At 42.2% G+C, this 22071-nt stretch overlaps 1 protein-coding gene across 1 annotated transcript in view; it reads left to right on the top strand.

Moving 5' to 3' along the window:
• Positions 1 to 2649: 2649 nt before the first annotated feature.
• Positions 2650 to 22071, top strand: part of VWC2 (von Willebrand factor C domain containing 2) — a 70459-nt gene continuing 51037 nt past the window's right edge. The window contains exons 1-2 of the mRNA XM_063116288.1: positions 2650 to 2780; positions 5921 to 6714. Coding sequence (XP_062972358.1) covers positions 5995 to 6714 — 720 coding nt within the window. The 5' untranslated portion in view covers positions 2650 to 2780; positions 5921 to 5994. The remainder of the gene's footprint in view (positions 2781 to 5920; positions 6715 to 22071) is intronic.

Genomic DNA, 22071 nt, shown 5'->3' with positions numbered 1-22071 from the left:
CTCTGGATGTATGCAGAATACCCAAGGTGGCAAGTACAACCTCATGACTTCCAAAGGCGTAGCCATGTTAGCCTGTTGCGAGAAAAACAACAAGGGCCAGATCCACACAGAGGCTTCGGGACGCCCTGAAGGCGCTTTAGGGCGCCCCGAAATCGATGATGTACACCCTACCTTAACCGTTTCAAGAGGCGGAGGAGGAGGAGGAGGAAAACCCCGACCACCGCCCTAACGCCATCGGGTGGGCAGTGCGCGACGCACGCCTCAGCGGGCCGAGGTGCGGCGGGACTTACTCTCGAGTAGGCGCCGCTAAAGTGCAGCCAACCGAGCGCCTCGGCGATCCTGGCGAGGGGGCGAGGATGCGGGGGCGGGGGCTCCGGAGACGGAGAAACCCAATCTGGAAAGGAGGCACGCCCGGCTGCCTGCGAGCGAGGGGTGAGCCCGGGTGGCTCTTTCGCCAGCAAAAGGAGGCTGGCGGGTAGGTGGGCGGCAGCTGATTCCCCGGCGAAGCTGCCGGGCGCGGCAACTCTTCATCCCGTCCCTGCGAGGGGCGATGCGGGGCCGCAGCCTCCTCCTCCGCCGCCTCTTCTTGGAACGGTTAAGGTAGGGTGTACATCATTGATTTCGGGGCGCCCTAAAGCGCCTTCAGGGCGTCCCGAAGCCTCTGTGTGGATCTGCCCAAGGACTCTTATGACACCTTTATTCGTTAGTCTTTAAGATGCCACAAGACTATTTGCTTTTTTAACCTCATGCTTGTCCTTGCTTCATTGAATTTTTCTGATTGATGTTGATATTGTATTGGAACGATGGAGGCGTGGCTGGGGGGATTCATTGTATACCTGAAAATGTTCTTAATAAAATAACTACAAACTCAACACAGGTACAAAAAGTGAGCAGGGCAACCCTTATGACAGGTCAACTGCAACTTAGCACATCTTCTTGACCTTTTATTGACATGTCTGTCTAAGTCCAATATTATGCATGTTTTTTTTAAAAGAATGGAAATCTACAGAAGACAACTGGACTTAGTCCCAAGCAAATGTGCATAGAATTGAAACCTCAAGCTAAGGTGTGCACTTCCCTAATATGGCATATATGTGTGCTTAAGAGCTAAAATACACAAGAGACATCCCTACTTTTAGTTCAAAAGCCCCCAGAGAGGATTTAAGATTTGGACTTGGGGGAGGATTTAACCCACCAGTACCACCCAGGACCTTTACACATATCTGTATATTTTCTCAGCAGTGCATATAGTGGCTAGGAGGGAGTTAGAACAGGGGAACGGTTAAACCCCTTCTCTTCCCAATACGGCTGCTCCAGTTCAGTTCGAGAGATCCATAGCTGCTTTTAACTAAAAATAATAATAGTAAAATCAGATCAGGGAATGCCCCTCATTTCCCATAGCTTGACTCTAAGAGAGAGTGTGGGGGAAGAGAGAGAAGGGAGGGGAGCAAAGTTTAATGCAGTGAAACTTTAATGAGAGTAACTTTCAATTATAATACATTTTGGATCCATTAGATGGGGGGGGGAGACATGTGGCCCTTCAGATGTTGTTGGACTCTCAACTGCCATCATCCCCCAGCCAGTCAGGGATGATGGGAGCTGAAGGCACTGGCAGCTGGTGCCAACTGTGGTAGGGATGGGAAATTCCATTAGGTCCGGTTCCATCCATTCCGTGTTTGCCAATCTCTCTCGGAGGCCAAGGCTCTCCTCCTCCTACCCCCAAAGTTACACAAGGGCAGGTGCCCGGTACCCTTCTTCCTGGGCCAGGTGCCCCCTTTTTTTTGCAAGGATCGCCTCGGTCTGGAGGGCCACAAATTCACCACCGCTGCATTAGATAGATACAGGATCAGGAGGCACAGGCGTTGCCCAAACCAGGCTGCTACCTGCTTGTGAACAAAACATTCCCTCTTCAGAGAGAATTCCCTCTCCTCCCCTCCCACCCCGTACTTCTTTCTTTCTTTGGCGAGCGCCTAGTTGTAAACCATGGCTTTATATTCTAAATTACGATGATTACATTTTCATCAGTCCACTGGTAGGTGATAACTCCTGCCTTCTCTCCCCGCCGCCCCGTGAAGGCGGGAATCCAGAGCGAGAGGCAGCCAGGGAAGTCGAGAGCTTCTTCCCTCAACGAGGCAGCAGCTGCTGCTGCTGCAGAGTTTGAGCGTCTTGTTGCGGGAGGCAGTTCAGCAAACCCACCCCTTCCTCCGTCCGTCCGTCCCTCCTCCTCCTCCTCCTCCTCCTCCTCAACTACAGCTTGGCAGCTTCGGCCGTTTGCCCTCCGTCTCGGGGACGCCGGCGCCGAATCCGCATTTCGGGGCAAGCAGCAAGCGAGCGACGCAGGGCTCCCTTCGAGCAGAAGCCTCGCGCGCCTCAGACGATTATCCCTCCAGAGCGCGGGGCGGCTTCTCTGTGGAGGCGGCGGGCGAGCGAGCGAGCGGGGTTCGCGAGGGAGCCGCAATGTGAAAAGCGCCAGGGAGGAGCCCGCCTTCGCGCTCCCGCGCCACGAAGCCGAAGCGGTATATTTGTGTGTGGCGGCGGCGGTGGTGGTGGTTAGTAGCGCTGCGGCTTTGCCTCGCCTGGTGAAGAGCCGACGGCAGCGGGCAGCGGCCCCGGCTGCCCGTCCGTCCGTCCGTCCCTCGCTCCCTCCCTGCCCCTTCCTATCAGGGCAGGATGGGAGTGAAAAGGACCGAGGCGCCCTTTCTCCCGCGCAGAGGAGGAGTCGCCTGGCTGGGCTGAAATGAAGGCAAGGGACTTGCCTTGCTTGGGCTATGCGTGCGAAGGTAAAATAATAATATTTCATAATAAATAATAATAAGTCCTTCCTCTTCGGGGCGCTAGCATTGAACGTGAACTTTTGGCTGCAGGAAAGTTGAAGTGTGTGTATGTGTAGGGCGGCAGGCAGCAACGAAGAGTCTTCTGGCACCTGTAAAGACAGCTTTGAGTTGGCGTAAGCTTTTTGCTGCAACAAGGCTAACGCGGCTACTCTTCTGAAATGTTTTGTACTAAGCCTGAATCCGTGTGTCTTCTTCGCCTGTTTCCCTGCCCTCCTGTGCTCCCCCAACCCCAGCCAAAATTTAGACGGTAAGTTCCTTGAGACAGGGACTTGTCTTTTTATTTTTGTTATTCCGTAAACTGCCACATCTGTTGTGCTGGATAATAATGGTGATGCAACGTCGAAGAAGGGGAGGGTTGGCTTCATAAGTAGTAAAACCTTTATAGAGTATTTGAGGATATTTTAATTAATTCTTTTTTATTCATGACATTTATAGCCTGCCTTTCTTCCACCATGAAACTCAAGGTGGCGTACATGGGGTTTCTAGGCTGCCATCCGTCTAGGCACTAAGGAGACCCAAACCTCCTTAGTTTCAGCAAGGTGGTTGCATCACATGCCCACAAACTATATATCCTGGCAATATTCATTTTCTGCCTTGTTTTCCACTAAAGTTTTAGCAGCTGCCCAAATGTCTGAACTCTGAACTGATCTTTTAAATATATTATTGTTACCATTTTGTCGTTTTTGTCTGGCGCCTTTTTAAAATATGAAAAGCCTTTTACATTCTTCATCCTTCTAACAGACCTGGTGGATTGTTTCCCGTTTTACAGATGGGGGAACTGAGGCTGAAAGTTTAATTCCAGAAGAGTAGCTGTGTTGTGCTGGCGCAAAGGACTCACTAGATTAAAGTCTGGAGACAGACAAGATCTTTTTATAAGTTAGAAGTCCCTTGAGAGAGAGACATCATTTCCCACGGTTTACAACTGCGCGTATTTATTTTGTGCCACTGGTCAAACTAGTTTCTGCAGGATTCTGTATCGTTTCAAAAATCTTTTTATCAGAAGTGAAGGTTGAGTCAGTAGACAGACCATGACGATGCCTTAAATCACCTTAAAATCTCTGAACAGACCTGTCATCCGCTTCAGCCTAAAAGCATCTGAAAGAGCCCATTTTGGAGCCTACCTCATCAGAACTGATGAAGCAGGGTCTTGCCTACCAGAGCTCATGCCACAACAAATGCTCCACTTCTATGCACATATATTTGGAAGTAAATCCCATTGAACTTAATGGGACTTACATCTGAGTAGATATGTAATATAGACTTCTTTCTGAAGCTGAAAAACAAGTGACTTGCTCAAGTGATTACATATATTAGACAATTTCCGGAGGGTAGCAGTGTTATTTCCTTCTGACCTCACTATTAACAATTCTCTCCCCACAAAATATACTGTTCAGATCTGAAACTCTCCATAATGCTCCCATGTATTTAATCAAGTGGGCTATAGTCCATGAAAGCTTACGCCAGAATAAATTTGTTAGTCTTTAAAGTCAAACAATTGAGGTGGGAAGGCAGCAAAACACCATGTAGAGTGATGGTGTCCTCCAGTCTGCACGGTAGTCTTTAAGGTACCACAAAATACTTTGTTCATATATGAGACAATTTTCAGAGGGTAGCGTTAATCTGTTGCAGAAAAAGCAAGGAGTACCACTAGACGATTGGTTTTTCCCCCATATATGAGGTAGAATTTGAACCCAAGAGTCAAAACCAGTACTATCCACTATGTACCACAATGAGTTTATCCTTCCTTCCACCTCTTTGCCTTGTGGCTTCTCAGCGCCCCTTGTGTGGGTTTTAAAGCAACTTGCTGTTAAGCTAAATGTCCAATGAGAATCTCCGGTGGAAAGTACAGCAATGAGATGAGGCAAATATTGCTTCAAATTGCTGATTCTCGAATAGCCTGATTTCAAACTATTTCCATCAAAAATAGAAACTTTGTCTGTCATGGTAGGTTTCTATTATGAACTTGAGATATGAAATAAGGCTTACAAGTGTTTTTATGTTTGAAAGGAGGGCTTAAGTAGAAATACTTGGAATATTAATTTACAGTCTGCAAACAACAGAAGAAGTTACATATTTTACAAGCTAATGAATATGGCAGGTAGTTGATGCTACATGTATAGTTGCCCTTTCTTACCTTCAGTCTAAGGAATTTATGATTTGGGACTGCTGTGTGTATATCTATCTATCTATATCTAACTGCACAGCACAGTTCTTGAAATAGGTTTCCCCCCTATAAATTAGAAAGTAAAATGGTAGGGCATTCTGCTGTGAGGAATTTACATACAACTCTGGTTTCTATATGTTGAACTTAGCTTGTTGAACTTTGGGGTTTTGTGTATGTGTATATGTATGTATGTTATATGTAAATGTTATAAATTTCCGCCTTAGGTAACTTCTATTTGGTTGGAATGAAAGATTAATGAAAATGATGGTGTTTGCAGGCAGAAAATTGAAATATATTGGTGGATACTTGTTTTGGACTCTCCTGTGATTTGGAGGGTTCATTTCTTTCCATGTGTATCCAGTTTACACAAAGCCAGGTACATGATTTTTTCCCCAAATGTGAAATCAAGTTTTTAAAAATGTACCAAGCTTACTTTATTTGGAACTCCTTGTTGTCCTAATATACTGTAAAACCCTTCTTTCCCCCATCCCTAATAAGAACCTCTCCTGTTAATTTAATACTTTAAAAAAAGCATTCTTTTTTTGTATGAATGTCTGATTATCCAGATGTTTTGGATAGCCCTAAGCATTATATTGATTTTTTTCCTCTCTAGTGATTCACAGTGATTAAGATGCCAAATCTCTGACCTACCCTTTAAAAAAAAAACCTGCAAGCTATTTAGGATGATGTAGGTCACTATTCTTATCTCAGAGACAGAGAGTTGAAGCTGAGAAGCATCAACCAATGCAACAATGCCAAACAAATCTGCAGCTGTGTTGTAATGTGAAGTGAATCTCCCAATTCCAAGACTTTTACTGGCCTGCATTTCTTTCATATACATGACAGATGAAGTTGTATGTACTGTTTACAATTTTTAAAATCCAGACTGTAATCTGAAGTGTCCTAACTGATCTCTTTCTAGGGACTGTGGACTGACAGAGTGACTCCCATTGATGTGAATGAAACATGTTCTGCCCCTCTGGGATGCCTTAGGTGATGCCCAGCAATACTGCAATGGCAATTGGGGCTCTCTCTAGTTCCCTTCTTGTGACCTGCTGCCTGATGGTTGCTCTCTGTAGCTCCACTGCACCTCTGCAAAAACTGACCAAGGCTCAAGATAAGCAGGAAATAAAAGCAAGCCAAGAAAAGAGAGATCACACATCAGCCCGGGAGAGCCAAAATCAGACTGGACCAGGGAAAATGAATGAAATGGGCAGAAATGGGAGGGAGGAAGGCACCAGAGAGTGGAAGAGCAAAGGCAACAGAAATTATTCTAATAAAGAATCTTGGACTAAGCAGAAACAAGCTTTGAGTAGCCAGGCAACGAGCAGTAAGTTTGGGAGCCTCCAAGCCCAAGATCAAACTGATGCACTTCAGGAGGAACTTCCAGCTGCTGAAGATTCGTCTCTCTTGGATGTTGTTGCTAGTACTACCCCTGAACCTCCAGAGGAATATGCTTATCCAGACTACCGTGGAAAAGGCTGTGTGGATGAAAGTGGTTTTGTTTATGCGATTGGGGAAAAATTTACTCCAGGTCCCTCTGCATGCCCTTGCCTTTGCACTGAAGAGGGCCCTCTTTGCATTCAGCCAGAGTGCCCTAGACTCCACCCTCGCTGTATTCATGTAGACACTAGTCAGTGTTGTCCACTGTGCAAAGAAAGGAAAAATTACTGTGAGTTCCGCGGGAAAATCTACCAGACATTGGAAGAATTCATGGTAAGGTAGTAGTGGTGGTAAGAGGGACGCTGCTCATTCTGATGGCCTCTCCCTCCTGTTGCCTTTCATATTCTCAAAATGGTTTTTTGAGACTGTTTTAGCTGTTTCCTTACACTTGTAGCTCTGCAAAACCAGAACCTCTTTTGTTAAGTAAAAAAGATAACATTTAACAAGAGCTGTGATCATTATTTAATTCCTTTGTTATATAATTAAAATAATGTCTAAATCCCATAATCACAGGAAAGCCATTAATAGTAGCATGGAGGTTGTGTGGATTTCTGCTGTGTTTTCAGAATATGGTTTTATTGTTCCTGTGTTTGATAAGCATTAATAAGTTTTGATGGGGCAGGGGAGCATGCTAACTTGTTGTTAACAACGAAGTGATAAAAGGAATGCATTTCTGTGATCTGGCTTGCCACTTTCACCACACAGGCACACATTTTTTTGCCTCTTCAAATGGGGATGTCAGAGTTATATAATCTTCTATCTGTCAGAGTGATTATGGGCCTGTGGTATAATACTAAGAGCATATTTCAGGGAGCATTATATGGCGAGTTTAATCAGGGTCAGCATTTCTATTTGGTAAAACTCTCTTTCTAATGAGACAATATTTTTATTATCCTGGAAAATGTAATTTGTACTTTCCGGAACACTGCAATGATTTGGACTGAGGGCTCAACTAGACATTTCTTTTTCAGGCATTTTTTTATATACAGTGGGTGATTTGCCTGCATATTGATTGCAAAAGAGAGATTTTTTTCTTTATATGTGTGTAGAGAATTGCACTTTATCTACATCCTGTTCTGTAGCTGAAACTATCTGTGCAATGCAGTTGCATACATGTTCCTCCCAACCTTTTTTTAAAACTGAAAGCAGCCATAGGTGAACACAACCTTTAGTAGAGGGACCAACAAGGGGAGGGGCTGCTTAACCCTTTCTCTGCTAGTCAGTTTTCTTGAACAGAAATCCAGAGTGGAAAGGGTTAGGTAGCCCCTTCTCTCCTCCACCCCATGGCCCTTTATTCAAGATTGTAACTTCCCACAGTTGCTCTTAGTTTAAGACAACGATGGAAGAAACATAAACACAACTGCATGTCATGTGTAGTTTTAGCTCAAGTGATTGTCTTAACTAAACCTGAAATCTTAACAAGTGAACTTTTTAGGTTGGTCCAGATGTGACATTGTACTACCACATAATAAGATTTGAGGGACTGGGCTACAGGATTGCCTCTGCTTACTTAAAATCCCACCCTTTCTCATGTGAATTCCTTCTCTTCTCCCATTTATCATGATTTGGTGTTATGTCTGACTGGGATTAAGGACCATAATGAAGGGGATTCCAAAAGTTGGTTTTCGAATGCCTCTGGTTTTATTTGTTTGTTTATTTATTACACTTATATACCACCCCCATAGCCAGAGCTCTCTGGGCGGTTTACAGAAATTCTAAAATAGAGATTAAAAACAAGTATACAAAATTTTAAAACACAGAACATATACACATAAAGCATTAAAAACCGTTAAAAAAAACTAAACATGTGGGTGATTAAGATGTGCTGCCATATGCCTGGGCAAAGAGGAAAGTCTTAACCTGGCGCCGGAAAGATAGCAGCGTTGGCGCCAAGCGAGCCTCGTCAGAGAGATCGTTCCATAGTCTGGGGGTCACCACCGAAAAGGCCCTGTCCCTCATTGCCACACTCCGAGCCTCTCTCGGAGGAGGACCGTAGATGTTGAACGTAGTGACCGGGTATATTCACGTCGGGAGAGACGTTCCATCAGGTATTGTGGTCCCAAGCCATGTAAGGCTTTATAAGTCAAAACCAGCACCTTGAATTGGGCTCAGAAACATACAGGCAGCCAGTGCAAGCGGACCAGAGCAGGTGTTATATGGTCAAACCTTCTGGTTCCCGAAATCAATCTGGCCGCTACATTTTGCACGAGCTGCAGCTTCCGAACCGTCTTCAAAGGCAGCCCTACGTAGAGTGGTTTTGTGTTAAGCAAAGGTAAAAACTTGGGTAAAGGGGACAGGGGGAGTTCATGCATGGGAGGTATTTGTGACCCTGTAGCATGTAACTCCATTAAAAGTCAGTGTTACATTGTTCTGGCTTGCATGATCACTGTGGATTAAAAAAAGCCACAGTGGCTTGTTTAAGCTGTGGTGTGGGCCAGGTGCCATTTGCCTAATCATCCACCCAGGAGCAGCTTTTTGTGTCGTCTGAGCTTGGGTGGCATGACGTTGGAAGGGAAAACAACCCTCAAATAACCCATGGGCTGTTGTTGGGTTATTTGAGGGTTGTTTCTCTCTCCAATAAGCCATGCTGCCTGAGTTCAGATGACACAAGCCACACCCGAGCAGGTGATTAGGCAAACGGTGCCCAGCATAAACCATGTTTTAAAGAAGCCATCATGGTGTACTTTACCTATGGTGATTGTGTGATCTGGCCCATTATGTCTCCATTGGAAAAAGAGGTGACAACTATTATGAAGAAATGTACAGCTTTAGTTAGTATCTAATATTCCTAGGAAGAAAATGAAAAGTCATAATTTCATAGTTCTCATTTTGTTTTTGTCATTAAGTAGCATTGCTGCACACCTAAGAGGATTTTTTAAAATGTCAAACTTCTGTATTATTCACATTCTGAGGGTAAAAAGCAGAAATATATCCTTAGGATAACTCAGAGTACTTCTTCCCTGTTATCTCCTTTGGGCTATCTATTCAGAGATAGCTTTCATAACCTCTGCCTGTATTCAGTTGCTTGGACAAGTTACTTGTACTTTATGACTAACCATGTCTCCAACTGGGCCAAAGGTCCACGTGGAACCACCAGGAGCATGCCCTTGAATGACCTCAGTGACCGGGCAGGTTGGTAAGGGAGAAAGCGCTCTCTTGGGTATCCTGGACCCAAGTTGTTTAGGGCTTTGTACATTATCTTGGATGTGGACCAGGGGGCTCAGACTATCTTTTTCCCATAACGGACCAAGGTTGTAGATGTTGGATTTAGCTCTGTGTATGCATGTACAGGTGTCATCTCTAGCATCGATTGCCGTTAACCAGCTTTAACTGGTTTGCCAGCTATGACCCTTCCTGGAAAAAAAACCTGATCTGGCCATAATTATCCACATTCTGCTGTGCTGTGTAAGAAAATTATTTAGCAACTTTTACTGGTACAGAATACAGCTGTGAAGCGGTTAATCAGGACTTCTAGAAAGGACTTCTAGAAATGTGCATATTTCGTAAGTGGTTAAGGAATTTCGCTAGTTATCAATTTCTTGCCAGTGCTGTTTTTGAACTTTAAACAGCCAAAGACCAGGATATCTGAAGGATCATCCGCTCCCATGCAAACTTGGCTGGATGTTATCATCAATGGAGATCTGGGCACCCTCAACTTCTAAGTTGAAGTGGGTTGCTACCAGGGATAGATCCTTTTTGGTAATGGCACCTCAGCTGTAAATACTTCTCCCCTTATCTCATAACCCAGTGCCAAATTTGCTAGGTTTTTGGTGCCAGGAATATACAGTATATATATTCCCAGGCTGTTTTAAGAGTTTATGTGATTTTGCTGCTACTTTTAAACTGTTATGAGCTGCTATTATTGTAACTATTATTATGTTATTATATTTTTAGAGTTTTCATGAGATGTAAAGCTCTTAGAGAATCTACGCAGAAAGGAGGAAAATAAATATTTTAATAAATAAAATAATTTGGTATCAAGTTGAGAACAATTCTCATCGGCTAACGGTGTATTCAAACACTGTATATTTCCACTGACACAGCAATGGTGCAATAAAATATCAATTTGCAAGTTATAAAAGTATAATTCTTTGGGTCTAATAAACTGAAGCTTGTTTCTTTAGTCTTTAGATTTACAACAAAAAGAGTAAGCTGTGCTCTTGGTCCCCCCCCCCACTTAGGTTTTTTTGGTTGTTGTTGTTGTTGTTGTTTAGATAACAGCCATGGTAAAAGGATCTCTGTAACAAACCAGATTTTGGAAAGTTGTCTGGAGCTTTAACCTCCATCACACCGGGGGTTAACACACTCTCTACTTTCGCTTCTCCGCCTGCGTTTTTGTTCCGCAGTTACTTCCTCAAAAGAGGAAGTACACAAAGAGCACAAGGCCCATTGAGTCTGCTGTTCTAATGGCGCTGCTTCTCCTACACACAGCAGGAGAGAGCAGCAATTCCGAGTTTAAAAAAACATTGGACTTAATGAGGGTTTTTTTTTGTTGTGCGAGGAAGGCCAGAAGGGGCGGAAGGCGTGCAGGAGGCAGACGACATCATGTGAGGGACCTGAGCAAACTCATAAGTGCACGAGCATGCAATAAAACTCTCATCGGATGGAGCTTTTTGTAACAACAGACAAATGTAGGAACATAGGTACTTATATAGATTATTGGTAAAACACACAAGCTGTAAAGAATAGGGTGGCCACTTACACATTGCCAAAAAAGAAGAAATGCATCACTGAAATAGATGACAAAAGAGAACACTGATTTGCATTAAAAATTGCATTTGCTAATTCATATGCATATTTGCAAATTTAGAATTAATTACAATAGTTTAAATAGAAATACAATACAGCTTACCATAGTGAAGAAGACTGTGACTGGTAATGCATAAATGCTTGTTCAGTCTGTGATCCAGGTGCTAACTGTTGAATGGGTAGCTTCAAGACTACTGCTATTCCCTGTAAAGTAGGACAGACAGCCACCCTACTGAAGAAGTTAGCTTTTGTTTATACATTTTTATCTTCTGCCTCCTCCCATCCTCTGGCCTTGATGTGTGAGCCATTCACTTGAAATTGAAGAGAATAGCAAATCCAGGCAATATCCTGAGAAGCCACCCAGAATCACAATGCATCTTGAAATAATCATGCTTGTCAGCCTAGACCAGGTTTTCATGGAAAGCGTACCTAGAGTTAGCATTACACATTACAAACCAGCAGTGAATGAGCTTGATGTTGCACTTTTTACATAAAGTTTTCAGAGGATCAAGAAGTAAAATATTAATTTTTTGTCTAGGAGAACAGTGCAGAGGAAAAGCTAATATGTAAAAGCCAATCACTATTCTCCTTTTTTCAACCTTTTATGTCCACTCTCCATATCCATTGGATAATTGTAAGAAGTTGTTGACACTAACCAGGCAGAAGGTTTTTCAAACTTTGTCAATACAAATGCTTGGAAAAATCATGAATGATAGAAGAAGCAGGAAGGAAGGCCCCTCTTGAAATGGTGTCTGTTGTGACACATGTATGAATAATCTAAAAACAAAGAATACTTTTTTCCCTTCAATACTACTGTTTTATTCATATGGAAATTCACACATATTTAATTCTGTAATTGAAAAAAACCCATATGATTAATGAACTAAGATTTCTTTAATCAATTGACTGCCCTAATATTTTTATCTTGCCCTGCTACCATCAAAAGTTAACTAATCAGCCACCTATTTACATATAGACACTTGCTTTTTCAGCTGTATGTGTAAAACTAAAGGGGAAAGGTTTTTTAAAATTTGTTTCATAGAACTATGTAAGAAGAGCCATGCTGGATCAGGCCAAGGGTCCATCTAGTCCTGTCTTCTGTTCACCCAGTGGCCAACCAGCTGCCCACTATAAACCCACAAAGCAGGACATGAGTGCAACAGCACCCTCCCGCCCATGTTCCCTAGCAACTGGTATACCTAGGCATACTGCCTCTGATACTGAAGGAAGCATATAGACAACAGGACTAGTAGCCATTGATAGTCTTCTTGTCCATGAATTTGCCTAACCCCCTTTTAAAGCCATCCAAATTTGTGGCCATAAACTGCTCTTATTATTCAGTCAATCAATCTTTATTGCTTTAGCTAACTGCCATCACAAAGACTTAATTCCAGAATAAAATCTGCAAGGTTTACACACACACAAGTTACAAAAGTAAGTTTTTACAATTAAACCAATGACATGAAAGCAAACAAAATCCCCACTTAAATGCACAGCCCTTCCAGGGTCCTTAAACTAAAAGGCCCTGCTATTAATGTACTCCCTCTTTTTATTAAACATCTCCATCTTGACAAACATGCAATTGGCCAATTCCTTCTTTATAGACAAAGCTGCACTTTAAAAATTTGTGAAATCAAGTACAATCCTATATGTTGGGTTTCTAAGGAGGAAAGCCAACAATTCCTCTTCTACCCAGCTTCTTTTACCCTCCTAATACTTTTAACAATGAAATTTTGTCTTGGGGGGGGGGGGTGTTATACAGGTTACAGTGTAACACAATGTGTTCCAGAATCTCCACCTCAGTCTGAGCATATAGTCACAGATGCTTTTTCAAGGGAATCCCTCTATATTGTCCCAGCATAACAGCAAAAGGAAGCTATTCATTCTTGCTAGAGTGATTGTCCTTTTGGAGTTTTGGATGTATACGCTTAGTTATATACATAGGATACAGATTTGGATACAGAGGAGATTTTTTTTTCATGTTTATTTTAGCCAATAATTCATGGAAGTCCGAATACAAATATGTTGCCTCTTCTGATCTAAAGCTTTTCCCTGATCCTATGATAACAGAAAGGCAGGGGCAATCCTAACATTGCTATCCACCTGATAACATGCTTAATCAAATCACTGTGTTGAATTCAGTTCATTGCTAGCTTGAAAAGTTTTGAGCTACTCTTATTACTCAGTTTGCAGATGTATTGGTATCTGACACTTGCAGTCTATCCATTTCATATAGGCTTTATGGCCAAGTGAAAGATGTAATGATCTTTCTGATTGGTTTGGTTTTGCATTAGGAAGGGCAGACCTGCTGTTACTGAAATACAGACCTGCTGTTATTGAAATACTGCATTAAACTTTGTTTAAAGCATGCTCTTTACCCTAACTCTAAATTGCTTTATAAAGAACAGGTGTGATTTCTACACATTACGTAGCCAAGCAAAGGGGAATCACAAACAACCTAGGGCCATTTTCTTGCTCTATGAGAAGTGTAGCAAGCAGAGAAAGTTTGCTGACAACAGCTAAATTGACATCCTATGCAATAAAATAGGGCAAAGCTTTCTGCTAGCATGTCATTGGTCTAGCAATGGAAGGACAGAGCTACTTGACTGTGCTTAGAATGCAATGTAAGTCAGTACCGCTTTCTACCTGTGCACTTTTCACCCAGTGCAACTATAATAGCTGTAGCTCCATTCTTTGATTGTTTATTTATATAACTATATTTATGAATCACTTATAGTAAAGAAATTTTTAAGCAACGGACAAAAACAAGTCTTCATACAGAAGACAAAATTACCTGCTTGGGAATGCCTGTTGGGAAAAGTTATACTTTCCATAGGTACTGAAAACCCAGAAGGGCTGGCTTCTGCCTAATTTGCAGTAGTAGGGCATTCCAGAGAGTGGGCACTACAACACTAAAGGCCTATTCCGAACCGTGATGGACTGAACTTCCAAAATCTTGGGTACCACCAAGATCATATCTCCTGATGAGCACAGCAACAAGCTGTAGGGGATCAAAAGTTCTCTGAAGTATTCTGTTTCGGAGTTGTTTAGGGATTTATAAACAAGTACCAAAATCTTAAACCCGGCTTGACAGGTATGGGACTTCTACCAGAACAGAGGGATGAGATGTCTTCTGCCACTGGAAGCTTGTTCTGGACCCTGTTCTCCACTGCTGTTGCATTCCTAAGCACATTTACGTTTTAGTATATTCCATTGAAACCTGTGGTATTTATTTTCAATCAAATACGTCCTGGACTGAGGCACAGATTTGTATTACTCAATTTCCTTTTGCCAGTAAATTGATATTCTTAGTGGGAACGCTGAGATTATGTCAAGCACATGTCCCAGATTCCTTCTTTAACCTACTCTACAACCAGTATTTGCTGTGGAAACTATAAGGATATAAATCAGCTTCCTAAAAAAATATAGTTTGGAGAATAATAAATTAGAATAAAAACAAGAAGAATAGATATTCTGCAATGTGTTCTGTTGTGGAGATGACGCAGAGGAGCAGCAGTGTCTTCAGAGTTCTGCCTTTCCCACCCTTGTAAATGATTATTTACTTGCATAAAATAATTCACTTCCTGTCCTATAATTTTGCATCTATTAACATACAGAAAATTAACTGAGTTTTTTTCTGTAGCTTTTTTTTAAAAAGAAGCAATACATTGGCATTTGGTCCAGGAACATTCACATAAGATTGCCGGAGGCACTCTACAAGGGCCAGAGTTAATGTTGCTTTAGCATCTCTTCCCCTTCACTTGTTCTGTAGAAAATGTTACTACTAAGACATGCTTGATAACTGAGGAAAAATTAGTCCAATAGGACAAGACTGCAGCATATATACCATATTGCTGAGCATTTATGCAAGAAGGCATTTCTGTTCACATAAAACATTAACATTGTCGCTAGCAATTAGTGCAGCCAATCTAACATAATTCTGTCCTTTACACATAACAAGGTATTTACTTTGCAGTTGTCTAGGGTGAACTGTGCATAATAGAGCAAAGGTTTGACCAATGGACTTTCATATCTGGATGGTTTATCACAAAGTTATAGCTATTTCTGGACTATTTCTCTAGCAGTGCCAATAGCCACAGGGGATAGATTAAAAGTGAAAAGTGGCAGAGCAATGTGAATATTATGGGAGGAGGAGAGGGAGTTGAGCGATGGACTTTACAAAATGATGTTGGTCTTGCTCTTGGAACAGTTGGTTATTATCCCTGTAGTGCTATTATGGAATTTGATTCATGTGATTTTAATTCCTTTACCAAGATTAATATATTTTTCACAACAGTGTGAAATCATTTGGATTGTTTGCCTAGAAGGAACCTAAGGGTTTCCTAGTCTCACTACTCGCACTGAGTTATGACTCTCCATATTCAACACCCCTAATGGATTATCCTATATTATGTAGATTTATGGTAGGTACATATCAGCAGTGCGCAGGGTAGATCAAGATGCATCATGCTAGCAATCTGCATGGTAATTTGAATCGCAGTCTGACTCTCTCTCTCTCATTTCCCCTTGGTCTGTGTCTGTGCAAGTCCTCCAAAGTCCCTCGTCATTAGTTTCCTCCATCATCTTTGAGTTGTGTTTACCAGGGATGGTGGTTGTAAGGGATGTGGGAAGAACCTGATTGAAGGGAGTGCTTAAGCTGGATACTTGGATCTGTCTTATGTTGTAGTGCAAAAAAGACAGAAGTAGATGCTGTGACACATTGACCAATTTAAAATTAGCAACAAGCATCTCAGAATTGAAAAGAACCCCAAATTAAGTATGGTAAAGTAATGATTGGAATAAATGGAATCCTAGAAAGCAGGACTTCCAAAGACCTCTTCATAAGAAATGCTCATGTGTTGCATTAACACATGAGCAGGAAGTGTTGGGACTATGCCATTTAGCCCTACCCTCAGTATCATAAGAAATGCTCATGTGTTGCATTAACACATGAGCAGGAAGTGTTGGGACTATGCCATTTAGCCCTACCCTCAGTATCATAAGAAATGCTCATGTGTTGCATTAACACATGAGCAGGAAGTGTTGGGACTATGCCATTTAGCCCTACCCTCAATATCGCGCACACCAGAACTACACCTTGTGTCAAATCATTACAAATGTGAAATAAAAAGCAGGAAATAATGCCATGAAAGTGGTATATGGAATGTTTATTGTGCCCCAACACTTATCAGTGCACTTCAGTACTGCTATAAAGGAGCACAAGTGTCTGCAGCAAAGAAGACTTAACAAATGCAACTGTATATGTGAAGGCGTCCACACAATCTGGCACTCCAATTCCAGTGGCTTTGAGATCACACAGGAGTCTTCGCATGTACAGCTGCGCATGCAAAGTCTTCCTCAATCCAGACATATGCTCCAAATGCATGGACTTCAGGGACAGGGCATGCCGGCTGCCAAGCACAGTATCAGAGTAAGGGCAATCCAGCCCTACTCAAACTTTGTTTCAATGTATGAGCATCACTTTTGAAGTGGTAAGACTAGAGATGTGAAGGCCCAGGGGAAAGCCAGAAAAATTTGGGGTGGGGGGGGGAACCATTTTTCTCCATTTTCCCCCGAAGTCATTTTTCTTCCTGAAAAATTAGAAAAAATGGGGCAGGGGGATGAAGAAAAAATGGATTATGGAATGTTTCATTTTAGCATGATGAATAAAATGTATAAAAATAATATTTAGTTCTTGAAATTATTTCTAAAAACTATGTACAGTATCAGATTATTACAACTTCAGTGCGCTAAGGCCAAGCAAGTCCTAGGTTGCAAAGTGAGACTTCGGGCCTTGCTAGACCTGCCGGATAAGCTGGCAGGGAGGAGGGGCGCCGGCTTCTACACGCACAACCTGACGGGGCAACGGGAAACCCTGTAGGGTCGGCCATTTTTTTTTAAAGGGACCATGTGCGCCAGAGAAGGTAAGTGCTTCTTTTTTAAACAATAAAGCCCCCTCACTCCCCCTGCCCCTGATTCCCCCCAATGCCCGATGACCCCCTCCCCCCTCGCTCGCCCATCCTCCCCCCATCCCCGATGCCCGGCTTCCCCCCCCCACGCGCCATCCTCAATGCCCGGCTTTCCCCCACACACACGCCATCCTCGATGCCCGGCTTCCCCCCCCCTGCACCATCCTCGATGCCCGGCTTTCCCCCCCCGCGCCATCCTCAATGCCCGGCTTCCCCCCCCCCCCCGTGCCATCCCCTATGCCTTGTCCCCGGCTCTCCTTCCCTCGCCCCATCCCCGATGTCCAGCCTTCCCCCCCTCTCCTGCTGGGTCCGGCCTTCCCCCCCGCCCCTCTCTCCCCCCCGGCCCGATGGGCACAGCGCTCGTATGAGCGCTGTGCCCAGTCCGTGGCTTTTCCTGGCTACTCGCGAGTAAGCGAGCAGCCACAAAAAGCCACGGACCCTGCTAGACATTCCGCAGTCCTGGCCTGAAGCCGGGGCTGCGGAAAAGCCGGGCCATAAGCGAATTCGCTTATGCCGGCTTAAGGCAGGTTTCAGCGTGGCCTCACCCCGGATTCCCCTGTGTGTCATCTGGATGCACAGGAGGGAAACCGGGCCTCACACCGCGCTAATGCCTGGTCTAGCAAGGCCCTTCATCTCTCAAATGGAAGAGCAAGATTCATTTCTGTCTCTAGGGAGCAGGACTGCCATTGAAGCAGAGACTGAAACTGATAGTGATAGCTATAGCTCAGAAAATAAGCCTGACAAATTTCATGCATATTCATTGAATCTTGGTCCCCTCTTTTCCCAAGTTCTTTTTATGGGAATGAGTGTTTTATGTCTGCTTGACAACATGGAGGACTAGTGGAGACATAAATAATTTTCTTTGTTACTTACATTTCAGGAGCTTGTAGCTCCATTTGTTACCATTTTTTTTAAAAAAAATTAAAAAGTAGATTCAATTTGTAAGTAATTGCTTGAATACACTGTACTTTTGATATACCAAATGTGATAATTTTATGCCAAACCAACTTGTACATAATTACATTTTATGTTCCCAAAGTAACAAAGTGACTTTCAATCTGTAAAACGTGCTAATACTGCATTTCCCACCCATTTTTTCAAAAAATTCTTTTTCCCAAAAACACCCCCGAGAAAAACATTTTTTCCCATGACTTCAAAATTTCTGGAAATTTTACATCTCTAGGTAAGACTAGATAGTAAACTAAAAATGTATTTTAAATTCTGAGGAGCCAGTGCTATACAGGACTGAATAATAGTAGCATTCCTAGGTAACTGCATGAAATAAATGCCTGAGTGACCTGGTGCTTGGCATTTTTATTTAATTTATTTATAGGAAGTATAGAGTCCTTCCACAAAAAAATAAAGTCTCTTCAACAAGAAAATTGTGTCTTCCACCAGAAAACTGAGAACTAACCTTCTGCCTTATAGAGTACAATTTTCATGTGGGAGCATCACTTTTTCTTGGTAGTTTCAGATTTGGCAAAGGCAGAAGGTTCTCTCAAATATAGAATTCATACAAACATGCTGCTTCTTTGAATTCAGTTGGTTTGAATGAATAAAATGTGGCTGCCTTGTAATATGAGTGTTCTGATTTTTTAAGACTCTAGATTTTGTTAGTTTATTTTATTTTGTAGCCCATTCCTAAAGGCTTAATATATTGCATAAGTCAAAATTCCCTATCCTGAATTGTCATGGGGAAGGAGCAAAAGAGCCCTGATGATTAGTTGGGGGCTTTTTCAAACACATCAATGGCCTTCAACATTGTTAACTTGGCAAGTGTTTAGACACTCTCCAACACTGATAATCCAGACAGTTTATATTTGTGCCACGTCAGAAGTGTAAAAGGAGGAAACTCTCACCAGCCATTTAAAGCAACATGATATAGAATCTTGGTTGCAGAAGGAAGCCTTTGACCTTGATAGCAGTTGTATAGTAAAAAGAGTAGAGGATTTTTTCTTCAGTGACAGAAGCTGCAGAAAGTAGCCAATCCCTAGTGATAGTTGCTAACTCCTGATTCCCTAAGAGGTTTTTGACAAGATGTTTAGTAGGTTTTGATGAATGGGGTTACCATTTCCCATCATAGCAGCAGTGAGGGATAATGTTAGAGACATGACAGAGGTGTACAAAATCATGCATGGTGTCAAAAAAGTGGATAGGGAGACTTTTTTTCTCCGTCTCTCATAATACTAGAACCCGGGGTTATTCCATGAAACTGATTGATTGGAGATTCAGGACAGATAAGAGGAAGTACTTCTTCATAGAGCACATAGTTAAACTATTGAATTCGCTTCCACAAGATGTAGTGATCACCACCACTTTGGAGGGCTTTAAAAGGGAATGGGGGATAATGCTATCAATGGCTACTAGTCTTGATGGCTATATGTTACCTCCACAGTATCAGTAGGAGAATGCCTGTGTACACCAGTTGCTGGGGAATCTGGGTGGGAGGTTGCTGTTGGACTCATATCCTACTTGTGGGTTTCTTGTGGACAACTGGCTGGCCACTGTGTGAACAGAATGGTGGACTAGATGGTCCATTGGTCTAATCCAGCATAGCTCTTCTTATGTTCTTAGTGCTTGAATCATGCAGCAGTGGGTCAAGGGAAAGCTGAGCCCACCAAACTTTGCCATGAGAGAAAGAGGATATCTTGCTGGTTAGAAATTGGCAGCCAAGGCTTCATCTCTATATATGGAGAGGGCAGATTGCATTGGCATAAAGAGTGCCCTAGTGCAGGAAGCTCTTGTCAGCTGGAGTATTGATCCAAGAAGGTTGTAAAGGTCAAAAGCCAAATTGCAAAAAAAAAAAAAAATCTCTTCTGAGCTGACTGAGAAGTCTATCTTTGTTAGTTGCAGGACTGATTCTGAATAAAGCTGGATGCCAGAGCTGGATAGAAGGGTAAGTAAGGTGACATAAGAGTCTGAACAGTCCTGTTGTTAGTACAGTTTATGTTAGTTTTGATGCCTGTAGTGTTGAAAGCAGGGTGGATAAAACTGACGATATAACATTTAAATCAGGTTACTAAAGTTTAGATTTTTTTTTAAAGGTTTTAGTTATAATGAACTGCTTTTAAAAATAAATCATCGTCATTGCTTCTGGAAAGTTCCAGATGTTTAGCCTACAATCCAGCACACCTAACTTGTGCTTTTGTCATTTAGGCCTTAGCTAGACCTAAGGATTATCCCAGGCAAATGGAGGGGTCGTCCCTGCATGCTCCCAGGATCCCCTGTGTGTCATTTGGATGCCCAGGGACAATCCTGGGATGATCCCGGGATATAGGCCTGGTCTAGCCATGGCCCTAGAGTGATCACTATTTGTCAATATATATTACAGGCACAGGTAGCCTGATCCAGATTAGGACTACAGAGGGGGTGGGAAGTTAAAGCCTCCCTACACCCACACTAGGATCCCAATCTATGTCAGGAACCCTCTGCTTTCTCTAGGGTAAAAAAAACTTAGCTGCTACCTATATCTTTAAAGTAATGTGTGCTTTAATCCTCAAATTACTGATTTAAAGTGCCTTGATTTAAATTAATCCACCATGGATAGAAGGGGAAAAGACATCTGTGAAAGGTCCACTGAAAGAATTAACTGTGGAAGATTGATTGAATGTGGCAAATGCGTAGGTTACTGAAAAGAAGATGTTCTCAGTAGAGGAACAGGGTTAAGGAAACTGCTGACACATGAATAAATACCATGGAGTTAAAAGGTGGAGCAGGTCAAGAAAAGATAACAGAAAAGAGAGAAATTCTGACTGAGGGAACACTCAATTGGGGGAACACTCAACACTTAAGCCAGCTTTTGTGGCTGGCTTAAGACAATTTAATAACAACTTTTAAAGCAAAGCTACAATACATAAGAATGAAATTTTTTAAAAAACTGACAAAACAAAGGAAATCTTAACTGTTACTGAAAGGCAAATAGTGTAGGAGTTAGTCTAACCCCCATAGGGAGGGAGTTCTACACATAGGAGAGAGGGTACGAGAACATGCTACATCAGCATTCTTTGGTGCTCAATGTTTAATTTGATGGGAGAAGGACAGTGATAGTTCATATGTTTCTGAGTAGTGTCTTTGAAGTCAGGTTAAATATAAATATGAGCATTTCAGTCTTAATGCTGGCCTTTAGTAACATCTTGAATTTAAATCTGAATAGGGTGTTCCATATACTGTTATCTGTTTAAGAGGACCAATTCACAACCAGTACCAATTGTACCAAATTGTACACAATTGTACACAATTGTACCAAATTATTGTGGTTGAATCGTTTCCTGGTTTTCACTTCGAGAATAAGGATGGACAGTGAGCGTGGGTAGAGGAGTAGCAGAATAGTTAAGCCAGATTTTTTTGACCAAATTGTGCATTTTGGATCAGATTTGCCATGGACATGCAGTGGCAAAACATTTCCTGATAATGGACCCCACACCCCTCACATTTACTTTGGTTTTGAAATTAATGAGTTTTAATTTTTATTCTTTTTGCTCAGGAATAAATATTCTCCACACTGAGAATGTTCTAGTGGTGATTGTAAGGTCCCAATAAAATTAGATGAGAAATGTAAATAGAATTTGCATAGAAATCCACACACACACACACCATGGAATGTGCATGTTCACAATGTAATATGAAATCCTATAATATTTCTTTTAATAGTTTCACATCAAGGGTGCTCCTTAATCTCCTTTTCATTTTAATCTAACCTTAGAGCTGCTTGCTTGTGCTATTAGAAACTCTGAAAATATTAAAAGTGCTATTAGAAACTGAAAATATTAAAAGTCTTAGATAAGGTTGGTTTTGTATACAGATGACACTTTATGTTCTATTGAAAGGCTAAATGTTTCTATTCCCAGTCTTATTTTTAATACAAAAGTTGTGCACTTTATTAGGTTACTTTGTATAGTGAAGCAAATCAGAT

Source organism: Elgaria multicarinata, chromosome 1, assembly GCF_023053635.1.
Source record: "Elgaria multicarinata webbii isolate HBS135686 ecotype San Diego chromosome 1, rElgMul1.1.pri, whole genome shotgun sequence".
In the NCBI taxonomy this organism is placed as follows: Eukaryota; Metazoa; Chordata; class Lepidosauria; order Squamata; family Anguidae; genus Elgaria; species Elgaria multicarinata.
The sequence above is the reverse complement of the archived record's forward strand: the minus strand, read 5'-3'. Positions and strand labels throughout refer to the sequence as shown.